The 20,269-nt window shown below is 39.1% G+C and overlaps 1 protein-coding gene across 1 annotated transcript in view; it reads right to left on the bottom strand.

Moving 5' to 3' along the window:
- Positions 1–20,269, bottom strand: part of BMP6 (bone morphogenetic protein 6) — a 157,200-nt gene that overhangs the window by 23,374 nt on the left and 113,557 nt on the right. The window contains exon 2 of the mRNA XM_027040270.2: positions 7,241–7,433. Coding sequence (XP_026896071.1) covers positions 7,241–7,433 — 193 coding nt within the window. The remainder of the gene's footprint in view (positions 1–7,240; positions 7,434–20,269) is intronic.

Below are 20,269 nucleotides of genomic sequence, written 5' to 3'. Positions count from 1 at the left end.
AAATACTATGATTCAGAGACACAGGCTTCTGGTTATGATGTAGCAAACTAACATTCCCACAAAGAACAACTGGGGACAAAAAGCCCATTTGTCGTCATCTTAGAGCAATAGGACAGTCAACTCTTGATGGGTCAATTTCACAGAGAAAAAGAAAAACACATGGAGGTGAGCCCCGCATTTGTATTCTCTTTGTATTGCCTTTTCATTTCAGGACATTGGATAATTCCTAGCCTGATGCATGGGTATCAGAAAGGAGCAGGAGCCTATAGCTTGGAACAGTATCTGTAATTGAGGATAAAAACTGGAGTTTCAGAAAGCAAGGGCTTGAAGGGCTAAGGTCTCAGAGGAAAGGGGCTGCATAAAAGTGAGCTCACAGAAGTTTGGGTTCACTTCCTCTAGGGCCTTGGATCTTTAAGTCCTGTATACCTTGAAGTCCAATGTTTCCGTGTGAGATATTTGCCAAATATTAGGCTGTGTATGCCTAGAGTAAGAAGTTGAGAAAACAAAGAGAAACTGCTTAAAAGGCAAAAAGCAAAGCAGAGTTTTTGGCAGTTTCTTCATTCTGGGGAGTTAAATACTAAAGCTCAGAGCCCACCAAGGAAGAGGAGTTCTGGTAAACATCCTAGACTTTCAGCTGAGACTCCCTGAAAAGCTAAGCTCTAGGAGAAAGGGAAAAACCAAAAACAGATAATCCTTAACACATCCTTAAATACCCCCATTGGAACAAAAGAACAAGATGATCATGGTGTATTTTGTCTGCCTTCCAGAAGAATTTAGAGTCCACTCTGGAAAGAGATAACAGTATCTATTAAATATTTTCCATAAATAATTTCCAGAATTTATTTTTTAAAAAGTATCAGGCATGCTAAGAAATAAAACCAAATGAGGAAAAATCAAGGGAACAAATAGATAATGGGAACAGACTCATAGGTGATCTAGACAATAGAGTTATCAGACATGATCTCTGAATCAAGCCTTGTATAAAAAGGATAATAAATGACAAGTTAAGCTTGTTCCAGGGATGTAAGGTTGGTTTAACATTTGGAAATCATTTAATGTAGTATATCACATTAATACTTAGGGAAAAAATCATATAATCATCCCCCCAAATTCAGAATTTTTTAAATAAAATTTCACACCAATTTCTAACATTAAAAACTCTTAGCAAACCAGAAATAGAGAACTTCTTTATTCTAATAAAGATTATCTACAAAAACAGTTTTAGCAAACATCATCCTTAATGGTAAAATATTAAGTCTTCCCCCTATAAGATTCAAAATATCATAGGGATTTCTAATCTGAGACAGAAATCTGAATCAAATTCAAAATTTTACTGGATGTCCAGCTAGCATAATAAAAACAAGAAAAACAGAGGAAGATAAACTATAAGAATTACAAAAGAAGAAATAAAACTGATATTTATAGATGGCAAGATTATATTTATAGAAATTCCAAAATTTTGCACAAAAAATTTTTTAGAATGAATATGTGAATTTGCAAGGTTGCTGGATATAAGATCAACATACAAAAATAAGGGCATCTTGGTGGCTCAGTTGGTTAAGCATCCAACTCTTGACTTCAGCACAGGACATGATCTCACAGTTCCGTGAGTTTGTGCCCCCTATTGAGATCTGTGCTGACAGCACAGAGCCTGCTTGGGATTCTGTATCCCTCTCTCTCTGTCTCTCAAAAATAAATAAATAAACTTAAAAAAAATCCAAAAGTCAATTGTATTTCTATATGTGAGCAAAAGTAATTAGACACCAAAATTTTTAAAAGCTAATAATATTTACAATAGCATAAAAAATCTTCAAAACCTGGAATATTATAATGTTCTATAAATAAGAATAATGTAATAAAAATATCCAAGACACAAAAAATTACAAAGAATTACTGAAAAAAGTAAAAGAAAGCCTAAATAAATACCACATTCTTAGACTGGAACATTCAATATTTGTAAGAGTCAATTCTTTCCAAATTGATTTCTAGATTTAATGCAATTGCAATTAGAAGCCCAGCAAGTTTCCTTGGGGAAATTAAAATGGTGATTTTACAATTTATACGGGAATGCAAAAGGCCATAAGTAGCTGAGAAAGTCTCAAAATCTGAAGAATTTAGATACCATTTTTCAAGACTTCTTATAAAACTGAGAGAATGAAGAGTTTAAGATTGGTGCAAGAAAAGTCAATCAATGGAATTGAATGAAGGTCTCAGGCCCAGACCCACACAAACATGGCTACCTGGTTTATATTGGAGATGCCACTGAAGTGCATGGAAAAAGGATAGTATTTCAATAAATGATACTGGATCAATTATGTATTTCTATTCTTACACAGTGAAGCTATCTACTTCACAAGTTCACTTAGGATCTCTAATATCTATTACTTTAGTGAGACCATTATGCTGAGCTGAAAACTTTCATTTTTTAAAAAAAAATTTTAATGTTTATTCATTTTTGAGAGAGAGAGACAGAGACAGAGCACGAGCTGGAGGGGTGCAGAGAGAGAGGGAGACACAGAATCCGAAGCAGGCTCCAGGCTTTGAGCTGTCAGCACGGAGCCCAATGTGGGGCTTGAAACCACAAAACATGAAATCATGACCTGAGCCAAAGTCAGCCGCTTAACTAACCGAGGCACCCAGGCGCCCCTGAGCTGAAAACTTTCATATCCCACTGCCTCTTGGTCATCCACTCATGCTTCAAACATGTCCACACCTGAACTCCTCCTAACTCCCCTTCCCTCGCTTATTCCTGTGTTCCCTATCTCTATGAATGGTTCCGAAGAGCACTATCAAACTAAATATTCTGGAGACATGTGTTTTTGCCCTTTGAAAGTTATTTTCTCTCCTGAAACAATTTTATATTGTATATTTATATCGGTGAACTTGGCCAAAAATTTAGTTCAAGCAATAATTCAATCTGAGATTGTTCCCAGGGACTCTACTAGCTTGGGTTTTGGGTGGCCTGAAGAAATCTTTCTCAGTTTCAAAATCCAACTCTGATGCAGCATTGCCTTTTTCCCTTGATTCAAAGATGCATTTCTTCACAACCTAAGGCTACTTAAGTCAGGATGAAACACATGAACTAAAACAACAACAAAACTTTGCCTATCTCCAAACAGAGGAGTATGTTGTGACATTGCTTATTATCAAGAGGAACTTAATTTTAAAGTTGGGAATGAATTCTCAATCTAAATGTCTTCCAAAGACTGCACCATGATAGAACACAGAAAAGTTACCATATACACAGAAGACGGACTATGACTGCCAGCAATGCAATTGCCAAAACATATAGAGCAGAATATGGAATTTCCAAACTAGCAGCAGCGAGTGGGCCAATGCCTGTTCCAAACTGTACCATCTTTCAGACCCTGAAAACATTTCTGGCGGGCTTTCAAGAGATGATGTTTGACTTTGACTTCTAAGTGGACGAAATTCAAGTAAGAACAGCAAAAGACTGTCTTTAATCCAAGAAGAAACGTAGGTGAAAACGATCCTCTTGAAAGGTCTCAAAATTGCACTCTTAATCTAAAAGTGCTATCAAAGTAAAGATCATGAGTACGTGTTATGGAAAGCAACAGGCTACCATCATGAGCGGAAGGTCCCAAGGTATTCAGAGCAGCATTTACACTCCAAGCATGAAGACAGCTTAGGGTGTACGAGTTTCAGGAGAACATGGTAAAGTAAATGGACAAACAGATAATACTAGGAATAAGTAAAGATACTTTTATATAAGATTTTCTAGTATTTTTTCTCATCCACACCCTTCCTCTAGAAAAGCTAATAGATGCTCAATAGCTCCACAAAGGTTTTCTTTGGAAAAACCTGGAAAGCCAAAGAAGCAGGGCCTGAATTCTAGCACATCTGGTCCCCAACAGAGCCCCATCTCATTGGACATCCAAACAGAAGCATCCTTTGGAATGCTTGCATCAAAGCTAAGCAGATGGATATAAGGGATGTGCCAGAAGGGGACTGCTGACCTCTTTCTGACACTTCAGCTTTATCTTGGGACTGTCCCCATGTCATCGGGGTGACTTTTGGGAAACAGCAGGTGACAATGGAGGCCTAAATTGGGCTTGACAAAATTCATATGTGCCATGTTTCATTCTCTAAAAGGAAACATGCTGGCCTGCTTAGCTGATGGGGTCAATGGTTAAGTCCTCCTAGCAGGGGGATATGTGAGAAGGCTCTTTCCAAACTCTAAGTGCTATGCGAGTGCCAATTTTCACCAGTGTCATCATAGAACCATGATGATGTAGAATATCAGATATTAACACCATGTGCAAAGGGCACCCTGTGCTACTCTGATTTAACTGTGAGCACTGCTGGGTTGCTAACCAAATGCTGCTCTATGGGTTGCTCCAGATCTTTTCAGCACTTAGATTCTATCTCAGGGCTTATTCTCAGTTTTTGAATAAAGTATCAAATGTTTCCCTGTTCTTACTCAAAGCGCCATCTATTCAAGTAGTCACTTTCTGGAACTTACCTAGTCCAGTGATTTCTTATCAGTAAGAGGAATATGTTTCTGCAGAATTCATAGCAATGGCCTATCTTCCAAGAATCTTTTCTGACCCTGCCCTGGGTCAGCCTTCTTAGCTGCTTTTATATCAAGAGGCCCAACATATCATTTCTGCCTTAGCTGAGGCTATGACTTCAGCACCAGAAAACCTGCCTTTTTATGTTTTTATTTTTCAAGGAGGCCAACTATTTTGCAAAGCAAACGTTTGTTAAATTAAGTTAATCCATCAAATTCTCCAAATTTCACTTAAACACAGATTAGACAAATAAATTTCTTCACAAGCCCGGAGGATCATTTTTAGCCAGGACACCCCAAGACGGTACAGATGGGGAGATCAAACCTTCCCCAGAAGGAGTCCTGCAGTTAAATCTGGAGGCCTCAGGAAGAACATTAAGAGACAGCAGGAGGCCTGGGCTCCTGGCCCACCGATAAGAAAAGAAAATCTCCTCTTGGCCAACCTGGAGCCCTTCAAAAGCATGAAATTCTCCCAAACCTCCCCATATTTCCCCTTTCCTATGCACAAAAGTTAAATACATCCGACCGCCAAGTACTCCCATCCTAGAAGGCAGAGAAATTACAACTTTGCTTTGACACAGTCATCAAAGTTGGGACCGTTTGGGATTTTGTTTTCCAAACTCGCTGCTGGCCTCGAGAAAGTATGACACCACCATGTTAAGCACAAGGCAGCTGTTCATTTTTGGCTAGAGTTCAACATAAACCTTACAAATGGTCTGCTAGCTCTATTTGTTAAATAATAATAATTTTGAAAAATCCCATAGTTACAAAAATCCCAATCTAGTGTTTTCACTAGAAAGCTTTTCCTGCAGAACAGAGAAAACCATGTATTCCAAACAAATGCCTGAGCCAGAAAGGTACTGGTAGGTTATTATTATTTTTTTTAATGTTTATTTATTTTTTGAGAGAGAGAGAGAGCAAGTGAGCGTGAGCCAGGGGAAGAGCTGAGAGAGAGAGAGAAAGAGAGAGAGAGACAGAATCCAAAGCAGGCTCCAGGCTCTGAGCTATCAGCACAGAGCCCAATGTAGGGCTCGAACTCATGAACCACAAGGTCACTACCTGGGCCGAAGTCGGACACTTAACCGACTGAGCCACCAGGTGCTGGTATCAGTAGGTTATTTCTGCCAGATAAATACAGTGGACAAATAATTAGGCAGATTGAAAAATCAATGGCTAAAGCAGGTCCAAAGAATCACCACTGAGTATAAACTCTCTCTGAAACCTCAAAAGACAAAAATCTACCAACCAATAATTTATTATTTCAAAAGAGACCCTGCCTTAACACTTATTAACTATGCTTTTATTGAGGAGTGAAAATCAGACATCAGAAAACTTTCCCTTCTTTCTGAAATTTTGGTTTGTAACAGATACCACAATAGCTATATTTTGCTTATTATATAACCATCCCACCTAAAAACTCACATACAACCATCAGTGCACATGTTCCGCACCATGACGTGTCCCCAAAGCCTGGCATGTGTCTTTCCTTCTTCTCTGTTTCCCTCATTACAGACTTGAAAATGCACAAGGGCCAAATGTTGGCAGTGCTCTCAAAGTAAACCTTTTATGGGGCAAGTTAAGGTCCGTTATTATTTTAGTGTGCCTATTTGTGGCAGACCCACACACAGATCCATAGGTCCAGGAGAAGCCAAAGTCATCCCTAAACCTTCGGACATTCTTGGGAAGTCAACAGACATCCAGGACCGAAAAAGCAAGAATCGAGACTTGGTGTATAAAACCAACGCTGGCAAATCCCTTACAGAGTTTGTAAATGTGGGGCTCCTTTCCTCTCTGCATTCGCTTTCATTTTTATCTGCCTACTTACCACAGAATTGCCAGGCTGTCACAACACATGCTGCATTTCCACGTCACGAGCGCTCACATGGAAGCATGCGGTGGTGCTAATCTGTGCGTCGGGATCACCAGTCTCTCTGGACTACCGAACTGACTGACCCCCAAATACTAAGCACAAGTCAAGGTCACTGGCTTGCTCTCTTGTGCTACAGGATTGCACCAGCTGCTGTAATATTTCTCTCCTTGGCCCATCTAATCCTCTAGAAACCACTCTGTGGAAGTTTTTCTTTATTGGTGAGCAGCCCCAAGAACATATTCTGTTGAAGTTCTTTTGTAAAAACAGCCTGGCCTCATTTCAAAAAACAAGAATAATACAGGCAGGGTGGGGAGGGGGCGGGGCAGGGCAGGCGGGTCTATTGTTGCCCTGAACCCAAATGAGAAGAGATACATTGGAGACACACAAAGATATATTGTATCATTTGGATGTATATGTTATATGCAAACACACAGCTGTCTATTAACTTGAATCAGTATCCTTTGCAAGCATCCTTATGTAACTGTCACGTGTGAATCTATTTTAGCCACCTTCTCGCCCATCATTCAAAGTAGGCACTGAAAAACGGTGGGATATGTTTTTTGCCCAATAAGGCACGTGTTCTCTGATCACAAAGGATGCTTAGTAAAGACCGTCCACTGGCTTGCTTAGGAACAGAAAACTATTTGGAAAAATCTTCATTTTAATAACAAAAAATCTCCCTGCTGGCCAAACACTACCATTCAGAACACATCCCTTGTCATGCTCATGGCTGCCCTTGGACTCCACATCACGTTCCACAGACACACTCGGGGTCAGACGATGGCGGGGTGAGAAATGGGGGCCAGCCCCACCCTTTGGGGTTCCTTGCGCCTTCATACCTGTGCTGATGCTCCTGCAAGACTTGATAAATGCTGATAAGAAAAGTTTGGTTTTTAAAACTCCCCACAACACAGTCCTTGTAGATTCGGAATTCTGCAGCCGTCACCGCCTCACCCTCAGGAATCTGGGATAAGTTGAACTTGAACTCTTTGTGGTATCGCTGGCCAGGGGAGAACTCCTTCTCGTGCTCCACTATAAGATTAAACAAGAGAGAGTGACAACTATTGTTACTTGACTAAGTGCCACAGGCTCACCTCAAGAAAGCCGCCCCGTTTTCATTCATAAGTGGATTACCGGTTACCAATGGCTTAGGAGAGGGGATGGGGGCGGGGGGGGGTAGCAAGAACCAACAGAGGCTGACCTGTCACACAGGCTGAGATTAAAATCCCTCATTTGACCCAAGGATTAAATAAAACTCTTAGATTCTATTTGGTTTAAATACTTTAAATACTTAGTTGAAGTACGTTGCATAAAAGCAAGTTATTTTAAACTCTTGGCTTTGGATGTCCTCATCCATGGAGACAAGAATTCACAGGGCTTCCCAAGGAAGTTGTGAGAATGGAGAAAACGAATATGATGGTGCCCGGTGATCCTGGCCCCGGTCACCCCCTCCCGCCCCCTTGACTTCCTGCTGCCTGGTCCCCCTCAGATTGGTTCACCAGTCACCATCAAGCAGTTGACGAGACCAAGGGTAGCCCTGAGCTGACCTCTGAGGGGGATGGTGGGGGAGGGTCCTTGTGGTGGAGGGGACCGAGGAGTGCATTGACCTCAGCCTGAAGCTCCAAGAGTCCTCGGATTTTGCCTGCTGCTCTGTGGCAATTTTTGTTGAGGGGTTTAGGGTAAAGCTTCAGAGTAAATGCCACTCTTAGCTCAAGTCCACTGCCCTCCCTTCTCCAGGAAGAAAGGGAGGGCTGCAGGAATCTGAGGCCAGGGCCCCTCCACTTAATCTTTGTGTGCAACCCAAGTGTGGGGACGGACACGTGGAAGCAAACCGCCAATGGTATGCATAGGTTGTGATTTTCTAAGGCTTTTCTAAAAACTGGGAAAGATTTGAATCTGAATGTCATTTTTACTTTTTTTAAACATGTCTTTTTTTTAAGTTTATTTATTTATTTTGAGAGAGAAAGCACTAGAGCAGGGGAGGGGCAGGGAGAGAAAGAGAGAGAGAGAGAGAGAGAGAGAATGAGAATGAATGAATGAATAAATCCTAAGCAGGCTCCATGCTGTCAGCACAGAGCCTGACGCGGGGCTCCAACTCACAAGCCATGAGATCATCACCGGAACTGAAATCAAGAGGCAGACGCTTAACCGACTGAGCCACTCAGGCGCCCTTGAATTTTTTTTAAATGAAATCTTTCCCCTGCATGAAGATAAATTATGGAAAACTACAACCGCTGATTATCATTTTTCAGAGTCAGCTTCCAGTTGTCTATATAAAGTCCTGTGTGAGAGAAATGGTATCAACCTCAGATGCTTAACTCATAAACGTAAAAATTAAAAAAAAAAAAGGGACTGCTCTGCTTCCCACCATAAATCCTTGACTCTTTTCTCCAGGGTTTGGAAACGCTTCTGCCCTACTATTCCTATTGGTTTTTTTTCTGAATGGCAACCGCAGTGAAATCTCATGAGTAAATTAATCCTTTATGGCAGAGTTTTCCCAGGGCTGTGGGTAGGAAAAAAACAACAACAACAAATTATTTGCCACCTCCAACTGCCCATTTTCTCCCACATGTGTTGGAGATTTAGCTTCTTTAAACAAAACAAAACAAAAACACCAATAACTCTTTATAAGAACCTAAGACCTCAATGGCATTTGTGGAGGAAGCTAAGGAAAAGTTAAGCCATGTATAGGTAGGAGATTTTAAATAAAGAATTTCTGTAACTGCCATGTGAGTATGCTAAAATCTTTTAGATTCAAGTTATCTCTTCATTTGGGGGGTGGTATAAAAAATAAGCTTGGACTTGTGTAAGACTTTGATAGTTAAAAAAAAGAAAAAAGAAAAAAAAAAAAAAACAAAACCAAGATCTAACCACAAAGTAAACCACGGTTCAGTCCCAACAAGAGAACAGGTTTTCTAATTTAGTGGCTAAGCATGAAAAGCAATCTTGTTGGTGAGTTCACCTAAGGACACCCAAACATGAGGGTATATCACTTTTCCCTAAAACTGATCTGCCTTTTAAGTGTGATATGTTATCATTGGTGGTTAAAAAGTGAATCAAATCTGATTTCCCAAACAGACTTTCTTAAAAACAAAACAAAACAAAACAAAAAACCAGTCACATAGCTTTTCTATAGGGCCTCTTGGTTGCTTAAATTTTAATATCAATAAATAAAAATATATTGTTAAGATTCATTTGAAAGAATGCATACGAATTCCTCAAAGAAGTCTTTCAATCACTATTAGTATAAACAATAGTTAGAAAGAATAATGGATGTGATACAAGATATAAGATAGTAACAAGATATTTCAGTTATAAGAAGTAAACAGAAACTTCAATAAATCAGGAATGTGGTCTCTAGTTCTAGACAAGTATATCACCCCCAATAAACCACAGTTCTGTGTATTCAGACTACTGGGTGGTCCCCCTCCCTTGGGGTAGGCTCCGTGACCTTCTCTGTACCCATTTCATCCAGCAACAGTGCTTCTGAGTGACTTCCAAGCTTTGAACTTCCTTCCACTTAGACTTCTTGGAATGCTTATCTGGGGGAAAGATGGTTACCATGTAAGAGGTCCAAGTACTCTGACCCTCTATGCTATGAGGAAGCCCAAGCTAACCATGTAGAGAGACTGTCTGGTACATGAAGAGACAGATGGAGGGAGAGAGGGAAGAGTCCAGTCAGTCTCTGACCACCTCAGCTGAGGCACCACACATGTTATAAAGATGCTATCTTAAGATGCCCAATCCAGGGGAGACTTTGGAGGACTCCAACCCCAACCAGCATCTGTCTACACCTGCATGAGAGACCTTGAGCAAGAATCACCCAGTTGAACCTGGTCATTTCACAAGACTGTGGGAAGTAGCAATACATTGTTTTAAGCCACCGTGATCTCGGGTGGTTTGTTACACAGTAATCGGTAATGAACACAAAGAGGACTAAGGGAGGACAGGAGAGGATAAGAAAGAGATGGGAAGTCTGGGAGAAATCACATGCAATTATTAAGGATTTCAAAGTTCTGGGAAGCAGTATGTATGACTGAGGAGGAATCCTGGCAAATGCTCACAGACAAATGTGAAGAGTTAAAGAATCTAAAAATGAGAAACTAGGGGGTACCTGGGTGGCTCAGTCAGTTGAACGTCTGACTCTTGATTTCGACTCAGGTCGTGATCCCGGAGTCATGAGATGGAGCCTCTCATCTGGCCCCATGCTGATCATAGAGCCTGCTTAAGATTCCCTCCCTCTCTCTCTGTCCCCATCTCTCTTCCTCCCTCCCTCTCCCCCACTTGAGTGTGCTTGCTCACTCACCCTCTAAAACTAAAAAAATAAAAATGAGAAGACAGAAGCATAGTTCAAAGCCTTTGCCTTATTACAACACGAATTAGAGCTCATTGCCTTGTTATATGCATTTTCCCAGTTCTCTGACCCCACATTACCTTGAAGCACTTTGAACATTCTTTTACCTTTCCTTTATTCCTTCTTTGAGGAGATTCAGGGATCTGATTGCCCCCACCTCATTTTCAGCCCTCTCACTCAACCCCTTTACTCCACTGTCTTCCAAACCTCTCTTGAAGCCTCTTGGCTGGAAGTTGTACCACCTTCTTTCCTCTCCCCACGATACTTCAGCCACGAGTCATTAGGAGTTTGCCTGGAACGCCTCTCTCCCCCAGTCTTTTGCCTACAACTGAATTTACATAGTGTGTGCACTAATGTCTCATAGGGATACAAGAAATAAATGCAGTTATGTCACTGCTCAGACGTGCATTTGAAGACCACAGTGGTAAAACTGTAATGTTTCCAGCAAGCTTAGCGTTCCCCCTTCAAGCTCTATGATTCTGGACTCCTGAAATATCAGACAACTCAAGAAATATGAGAGGTAATGAAAGGGAGAGGGCTGAGTTCTGAACTCAGCATTCAAGGCTATTTTGTAACTCCTAGCCTTTTGGCATCTCAATGGTGGTGCCAAACATGCTACATGATTGAGTAGTATCTAAAAGCGTTGATGAAGGGTCATTCTGCCAAACTGGTTTTGAATTCCAGCTCCCCTTTTCCTGATCTGTGTGATGCTGCGCAAGATATTAGCCAAAATTTGTTATCAGTTAAGTGAGAATCATAGCATTTCTGAAGATTAAGTGAGACAATCTATACAAAAGAGTCAGTGGTAGAGTAAGTACTTAATAAACATTAGCTGTGATGATCATTAGCTGATGCTTGAGAATCTAACTCTACTGATGGAGTATGTCTTTGCTGAGTAATTAAAATTTACTTCGGAGTCTTTAGATAAGGCCATCAATGGTTCCTCTAAATTACCTTTTTAATTTGGAGAGATGCATTCTGTGTAAAGGGCAGTAAGTCAAATCACTGCATTGAGTATCATCATTCTTGGTGTTTGGCTAATGAATACAGTTCGGTGTTCTCTGAGGTAGTAATTCCTAGAATTTTTTTATTTCACAGACCAGTAAAAACTTTTTAACAGTAACGACCTTTTGCAAGTTCATTTATTTTTTCCGTTTGCCATCTTTGAAAGCAGTAGAACAAACAAAACAACAAACTGCATCCTTTTAACTCGATGATCATTTCTAAAGTTTCTTTTAACACCAAATAAAATAGAAAGGACATAGTTGGAGACCATATACAATCCCATATACCAGGTGAAATATCAGACCAGCACCGGACCTTTGCCCAACATGCAGGAACCATAGCCCAAAGGAGTAGAAGTTCCTAGTTGAGGATTCAAAATGTAAATTATGTAATACTATATATACAAAAGGATATATGCAACTTACGAAGGTAATGAAGCATCCTAACAAAGCACTGAGGAAACCAGCACCCAACTGGAATATGACAAATACTGTGTTATTCCTCCCTGGTGGCATCCCTGGCACCTGCCCAAAAAGTATCTAGAATCATGAATAGTGCCCAGCACTGTCTTGCCTTTTAAGAACTAACAGTTTCACTACATATGTATCACTAAATCAGTGTTTTTTCTTTTTTCCCTTAAAGTCTGTCAGAGACATAATGGAAACTTTATAGGCACACATGGAAAATCCAGGCACGGTCACAGCTAAGAGTGAAGGCAGCCCAAGCAGATGGCCATATTGCCTGTCAGCTGGTGGGGAGGTGAAGTCCCATGGGTGTGGCCTGGCTGCTCTGGAGGCGATGGGTGACTAATAATTCTTCTTCTTCAGCTCTACCTCGTACAAATCCACTGAAAACACGGACGTTTTCTTAACAAGCGCTGGCAAGGATGTGGAGAAAGTTAGAACCCTTGCGCTTTGCTGGTGGTGACCTAAGATGGGGCAGCTGCTATGGGAAACAGTTTGGCAAGTCCTCAAACACACACCGAATCACCATATGATCCAGCAATCCCACTTTTAAGTATAGACAGGTATCCACAAGAATTTAAAACAGGAACTTCAACAGATATCTGCACGCCCATGTTCCTAGCAAGATTCACAGTAGCCAAAAGGTACAAGCAACCCAAAGGTCCACTGATGAATGAAAGGATAAACAATGTGGCAGAGACAGACAGAGGAATATTGTTCAGCTTTAAAAAGGAAGGAAACTCTGACATAGGCTACGACATGGATAAACCTTGGGGACGTTATGTGAAGTGAAATAAGCCAGTCACAAAAAGACAAATATACGCACTTACATGCGTGTCAAATTCATAGAGACAGAATGTAAGAATGGTGGTTTCCAGGGGCTGGAGAGGGGAATGGGGAGTGAGTGTTCAGTGGGGACAGAGTTTCAGCTTGGGAAGATGATAATGTTCTGGAGACGGATGGTTGGTGAACTTGTACAATTAAAAATGGTGGAAGCGGTAAATGTTATGAGTATTTTACCACAAAAAAACTCAAAATGGGCATTTTTCTTACATAATCACAATGCATGATCACAGCTAAGTTAAATAATTCATTTTTTTTTTTTGTTTAAGTTTATTTATTTGAGAAAGAGTGCCAGCAAAGGAGGCGAAGACAGCGACGGAGAGAGAGAATACCAAGCAGGCTCTGCACTATTAGGGCTCCATGTCATGAACTGTGAGATTATGACCTGAGCTGAAATCAAGAGTCTGAGGCTCAACTGACTGAACCAGCCAGGTGCCCCCATTACTGTTTTCTAATATCCAATCCCTAATCAAATTTCCTCAAACACCTCAAAAAACAATGTTGCTGCATTTGGTTCATTGGAATCAGGAGACAAACAGGGTCCACTCATTACACTTGGTTGTTCTGTCTCCTAAGTCTCTTCCAAAATAAGCAAACCAGGAACAGAAAGAACCCCACTAATCTGATCATGAATCCATCTAAAAAACCTACAATGAACAACATTCTCAATGGTGATACACGCAGACGTTTCCTTTAAAATCAGGAAGAAGACAAAGATGTCAATTTTCAGTCTTGAGGTCCAGTTCAGCATTGCTGAGATTAAATAATAGGAAAGGAAGAGTACTATTACAAATTGTTAAACCTAGTAAGAAAATTCATCAGATTGCTTCCTTGATGGTCTCGGTGAGTTAAAGTTGCTCTAACAAAAGTACTACAGACTGAGGGGCTGAAACAATAAACATTTCTCACAGAGATCAGAGTGCCAGCACATTTGGGTTCTTGCTGAGGGCCCTTTTCCCCTCTTCCTGGTTAGGTCGTCGCTTCGCCTACCTTGGCGCATGCACGTAGAGAGACACAGTGTGAGCTCCAGTCTCTTCCTCTTCTTTTTTTCTAAGCTTATTTATTTTGAGAGAGAAAGTGGGGGAGAGGCAGAGAAAGAAAAGGAGAGAGAGAATCTCAAGCAGGCTCTGCAAGGCAAGCACAGAGCCCATTGCGGGGCTCAAACCCATTTTGAGATCGTGACCCGAACCAAAGTCAGATGCTTAACCAACGGAGCCACCCAGGTACCCCCAGTCTCTTCCTCTTCTTGTAAGGATACTAATCTCATCATGGAAGCTCCACCCTCATGACCTAATTATTTACCAAGGGTCCATTCATAACACCATCTCATCAAGGATTAGGGCTTCATCCGTATGAAATTTAGTGGACACGAACCCACAGTTCCCAACACTGACACTAAAAGTTGTTTGTTACTTGTTCACATTATTTGTTCTGTTACTTTTCAAATTTACAGTTTGGAATTTTTGCATTTGTGTTCATAAGTGACACTGGTGATGGGCTCATCTCATATAGCATTGTTCAGTTTCAAGTAATACTTGCTCTTGGAATCAGCTGGGAAATGTTCCCTCTCTTTCTTTTCAGGAAATGATCTCTTCCTTCAAACCCTGGCAAACTTATCTGTAAAATCATCTGATCCTGGTGTTTGTCCTTTGGGGAAAATTTTTAATTACTCATTCGCTTTCTTTTAAACATATAGAAATATTCGAGTTATCTATTTCTTTTTAAGCCATTGTACATTTTCTAGAAGTTTGTCAACTGGGGCATAATGTATCAAATTTATTGCCATAAAAATATTTATTTATTTTTTTGAGGAAAAGAGAGAGCATGAATAGGGGAGGGGCAGAGAGAGAGAGAGGGAGACACAGAATTCCAAGCAGGCTCCAGGTTCTAAGCTATCAGCACAGAGTCTGATGTGGGGCTTGGACTCAGGAACTGCGAGATCATAACCTGAGCCAAAGTCGGATGCTCAACTGACTGAGCCACCCAGGCGCCCCGCCATAAAATTTTTCACAGTATTCTCATATGATTTAATCTCTGCTCTATCTACAGCTTTTTTCATTCCAATATCATTTATTTGTGAATTCCCTTTTTTTTCTGGATTCGTCTTACTGGAGGCCAATTTTTTTTTCCTCATTATTGCTTAATTTGATTGTAATATTGATTTTTCTTTTTTGACATGTTGAAAGCAAAGAACTTTTTGTTACTTCTTACAAACAAGGAGACAGGGAGCTAACTCTCAAGACTTACTACAGTTTCTGAATCACATCCTGCTAAGTCTGAATTGTTTCAGGTGTCTAGAGAAAAATAAAGACACAACCTTTTTCAGGTGGAAATATAAACAGAAAAGAAAGAGGGGAGAGTGGTGGGAAAAGAACAGAGCAATCTTCCTAGTTAGTACATTAAAGGATCGTCACATAATCAGGATTTTCTCACTATCTGGACTCACTCACTGGTGAACTTGGCAAGACTTAGTTAAGGCAAAATTACACTCATTCCGTAATAAATTCTACAATTCCAAATGCTTCATGCTTCCACTTATAGTCATACACCAAACTTAAAAATTTTTTAACTCTTTAAAAAAAACAAAAATTTGCCATTCCATTGACTACTGTAAACAATTTTGTATGCTATGGCATAAGTTTCTTTCATTTTAGGTGACAAGGACTGTTCTGGCTGGTTTCAAGGCTTGGTACAATAGCAGCCTTCTGACTTTTAAGATGCCAGCATTCAACCTGAAACAGTAATAGAGACATTGATCTGGACTCTTTGGCTCACTTTTTAACCACAATGAGTTAACAGACTTTACCCTCTAGGGTGCACCAAACATTTCTAAATATTTGTTTCTATTAATGTTCTATTAGAATCACAAATATCAAGACAAATATTTTCCTGGCTGCCATCTTATTTTTTTAAACTGATTTTTCTAAACTTTATTTTTTTAAATGTTTATTTATTTGAGTGAGAGAGAGAGAATGTGCACAAAAGCAGGGAAGGGACAAAAAGAAAGTGGGGGGGGGGGGAGTATCCCAAGCATGCTCCACACTGACATTGGGCTTGACCCCATGAACTGTGAGATCATGACCTAAGCCAAAATCAAGAGTCTGATGATGCTCAACTGACTGAACCACCCAGGCACCCTAACTTTTCTAAACTTTAATTTTTATTTTAAAAGTTATGGACTCACTAGTAGTTTCAGAAATAGCAGAAAGGATGAAAAAAAAAATAGTCGAAAGATCCCCTGTGACATCTTACATAACTGAATAACAGTAAAAAAAAAAAACAAAAAACAAAAAAAAAACCAGGAAACTGACATTGATATAATACCTTAACTAGACTTCAGACCCTACTTTGATTTCACCAATTTTTACACCCATTTTCTGGTGTGTGTATATGTGTGTCCATACATAATTCTACGACATCACATGTATTGATTCCTATAACCACCACCATAATCTAGACACAGAACTATTCTGTCCCTGCAAAGTAAATCCCTTGAGCTGCCCTTTTAATTCAAATGACTTTTTAAGACTAGATCGAGCACATATACTATAAAGAGCTTTCGGACCAACACTAAGTGCCTACATGTCGTCATTAGTAGTACAGGTTAGCCAACACATTTTTTTACTTTTAAAAACATGTTAAAAACATTTTCATACCAAAATACAGATGTTCACATCACTTTAGGTTGGGGAAGACATTCAGCTAATAGCCACAACTATATATGTCTTCCAATGGAAAAAAGTTGCAGACTTCAGCTAACATGAGAGAATACACTCAGGCACTTAAGTCAATAAACATGTGTCATGAGGAAAGACTTAAACTGAAAAATTGCAGCCTTGCTAGAGTTCCATCAATATCAAATAACCACATTTTTTGCCCACTTATAAAGACTGCTATAAAGAAGCAATCAGACATTTAATAAAAACCAATATATACATGTATTTTTTTCACTATTAAAAATTTAACATCTTCGGTCAAAACACCTAGATAGGACAGCCTAAAAGAATACGCTCCCATATCTCTGATTAAAAAAAAACTTATTCAACTTACTTAAACTAAAAAAAAAAAAAAAGAAAAACAAAAATGAAAAACAAACAGTTCACCCATTTCTTCCACCCCCAACCACCTGCCTCTTGAAATCACCAATCTGTTCTCTGTATCCATGAGCTTAGTTTGTTTTGTTGTGTTTTAGATTCCACAAAGAAAAGAGATCATATGGTATTTGTCTTTCGTTTTTCACTTCAAGGTCCATCCATGTTGTCACAAATGTCAAGATTTCATTCTTTTATACGGCTCAATAATATTTCTGTGTGTGTGTGTGTGTGTGTGTGTGTGTGTGTGTGTATTACAATTTCTTCATCCGTTGATGGACATTTAGGTTGTTTCCATGTTTTGGCTACTGTAAATAAGCTGCAACGAACATGGGGCGTATACACTTCTACTTAGTGTTTTCATTTTCTTTGGATATCCAGAGGTGAAATTACTGTATCATACGGTAATTCTATTTTTAATTTTTTGAAAAATTTCCATACTGTTTCCCACAATGGCTATACCAATTTTCATTTCCACCAACAGTGCACAAGGGCTCCCTTTTCTCTACATTCTCACCGACACTTCATATTTCTTGTCTTTCTGATACTAGTCGTTCTCACAGGTGTGAGGTGGTATCTCACTGTGGTTCTGATTTGCATTTCCCTGATGATTAGTAATGTTGAACATCTTTCCATGTGCCTGTTAGCCATCTGTAGTGTTGTTTGGGAAAAATGTCTATTCAGATCTTCTGTCCATATTTTAATCAGATTGTGTTTTTGCTATTGAGTTGTAGGAGTCTGTTGTATATTTTGGATATTAGCTCCTTATCAGATATATGATTTGCAAACATTCTCTCATTCAGTACATTGCCTTTTCATCTTGTTGATGGTTTCCTTTGCTGTGCAGAAGCTTTTCAGTTTTGGTGTAGCCCTACTTGTTTACTTTTGCTTTTCTTGTTTTTGCTTTTGGTATCAAGATTCCAAAAATTATCGCAAACTCCAGTGTTAAGGAGCTTAGTGCCTATCTTTTCCTCTAGGAGTTTTACAGTTTCAGGTCTCACATTTAAGACTTTAATCCATTTAGGGGCACCTGGGTGGCTCAGTCAGTTGGGCGTCCGACTTTGGCTCAGGTCATGATCTCGCGGTTTGTGAGTTCGAGCCCCGTGTCGGGCTTTATGCTGTCAGTTCAGAGCCTGGAGCCTGCTTCGAATTCTGTGTCTCCCTCTCTCTCTGCCCCTCCCCTGCTCACACACACTCTCTCTGTCTCTCAAAAAATGAATAAATATTAAAAAAATTTCTTAAAAAAATGACTTTAATCCATTTTGAGTTAAACTTTGTGCACAGTGTAAGACAGTGGTCCAATTTCATTCTTTTGCACGTGGCTATCCAGTTTTATCATTTATTGAAGAGACTGTCCTTTCCCCATTGTATATTCTTGGCTCTTTTGTCATAAACTGACTATAGATGTATGAGTTTATTTCTGGGATCTCTATTCTGTTCCATTGATACATGTATCTGTTTTATGGCAATACTGTTTACTATAAATTTGTAATGTATTTTGAAATTAGGGAGCATATTGCTATGTTGTTCTTTCTCAAGACTGTTTTGGCTATTTGGGTCTTTTGTAGTTCCAGACAAATTTTAGGATTGTATGTTGTATTTCTGTGAAAAATACCATTGGAATTTTGATAGGGATTGTACTGAATATATTGCTCTGGGTAGTATGGATATTTTAACAATTCTTCCAATCCATGAGCATGGAATACCTTTCCATTTATTTGTGTCATCTTCAATTTCTTTCATTAATGTTTTATAATTTTTAATATATAGACCTCTGAGCTCATTGGTTAAGTTTATTCCTAGTTATTTTGTTTCTCTGGTTATCCAAATTTTAATTTTTGTCAAGAAATTAATGTGGTTTTTTCGAGTATAGTAGACACATCATGTTAATTTCAGGTGTACAATACAGTGATTCATTCATGGTGATAGTGATTTATGTGTTATGCTGTACTATTTTATTCTCTTTAATGTAATTGTAAATGGGATTGTTTTCTTTTTTTCTGATAGTACATTAGTATAAAGAAATACAACAGATTTTTGCATATTGATTTTGTATCCTGCAACTTTACTGACTTCATTTATTCTAATAGTTTTTGATGAAATAATTCAAGTTTTTTATATACAACATATCTTCTACAAACAGTGACAGTTTTACTTCTTCCTTTTGGATGTCTTTTTCTTGCCTAATTTCTCTGGCTAGGATTTCTAATATTATGTTGAATAAAAGTGGCACAAGTGGACATTCTGGTGTTGTTCCTGATCTTAGAAAAAAGCTTTCAGCTCTTCACCATTGAGTATGATGTTATTAGCTGTGGGCTTGTCATATATGGCCTTTATTATGTTAAGGTACATTCCCTCTATCCTGCATTTTGAAGAATTTTTATCATAAGTAGATGTTGGATTTTGACAAATTCTTTTTCTGCATCTGTCGAGATGATCATACAAGTTTTATCCCTTATTTTGTTAATCACATTGACAGATTTGCAGACATTGAATCATTCTAATATCCCTGGAATGAATCTCGCTTGATCATGATGTATGACCTTTTTTTCTTTTTCTTTTTTTTGACATCTCTTACACTCTTCACCAGTTTCACCCATCCCCCAACCCCCTCCCCTCTGGTAATTACCAGTTTGTTCTCTGTATTTATCAATTTGTTTCTGTTCTTGCTCATTTGGTTTTTAGATTTCACATATAAGTGAAATCATATAATATTTATCTTTCTCTGTATGGCTTATTTAATTTAGCATAATATCCTCTGGATCCATCCACTTTGTTGCAAATGGCAAGATCTCGTTCTTTTTTATGGCCAAGTAATATTCTATTGTATACATATATAATATCAATGTCTATTAATGGACACTAACATTGTTTCCATATCTTTGCCATTGTAAATAATGCCACAATAAATACAGAGGTGCATATATCTTTTCAAATTAGTGCTTTTGTTTTCTTTGGGTAAATACCCAGTAATGGAATCAGTACAAGATCATACAGTAGTTCTATTTTGAATTTTTTGAGGGCCCTCCATATTGTTTTCTACAATGGTTCCACCAATTTATATTGGCCTATGATCCTTTCATTGTGTTGTTGAATTTGGTCTGCTAATAT

This window comes from Acinonyx jubatus, chromosome B2 (genome assembly GCF_027475565.1).
Source record: "Acinonyx jubatus isolate Ajub_Pintada_27869175 chromosome B2, VMU_Ajub_asm_v1.0, whole genome shotgun sequence".
Lineage (NCBI taxonomy): Eukaryota > Metazoa > Chordata > Mammalia > Carnivora > Felidae > Acinonyx > Acinonyx jubatus.
This window is presented reverse-complemented; position numbering and strand designations above follow the sequence as displayed.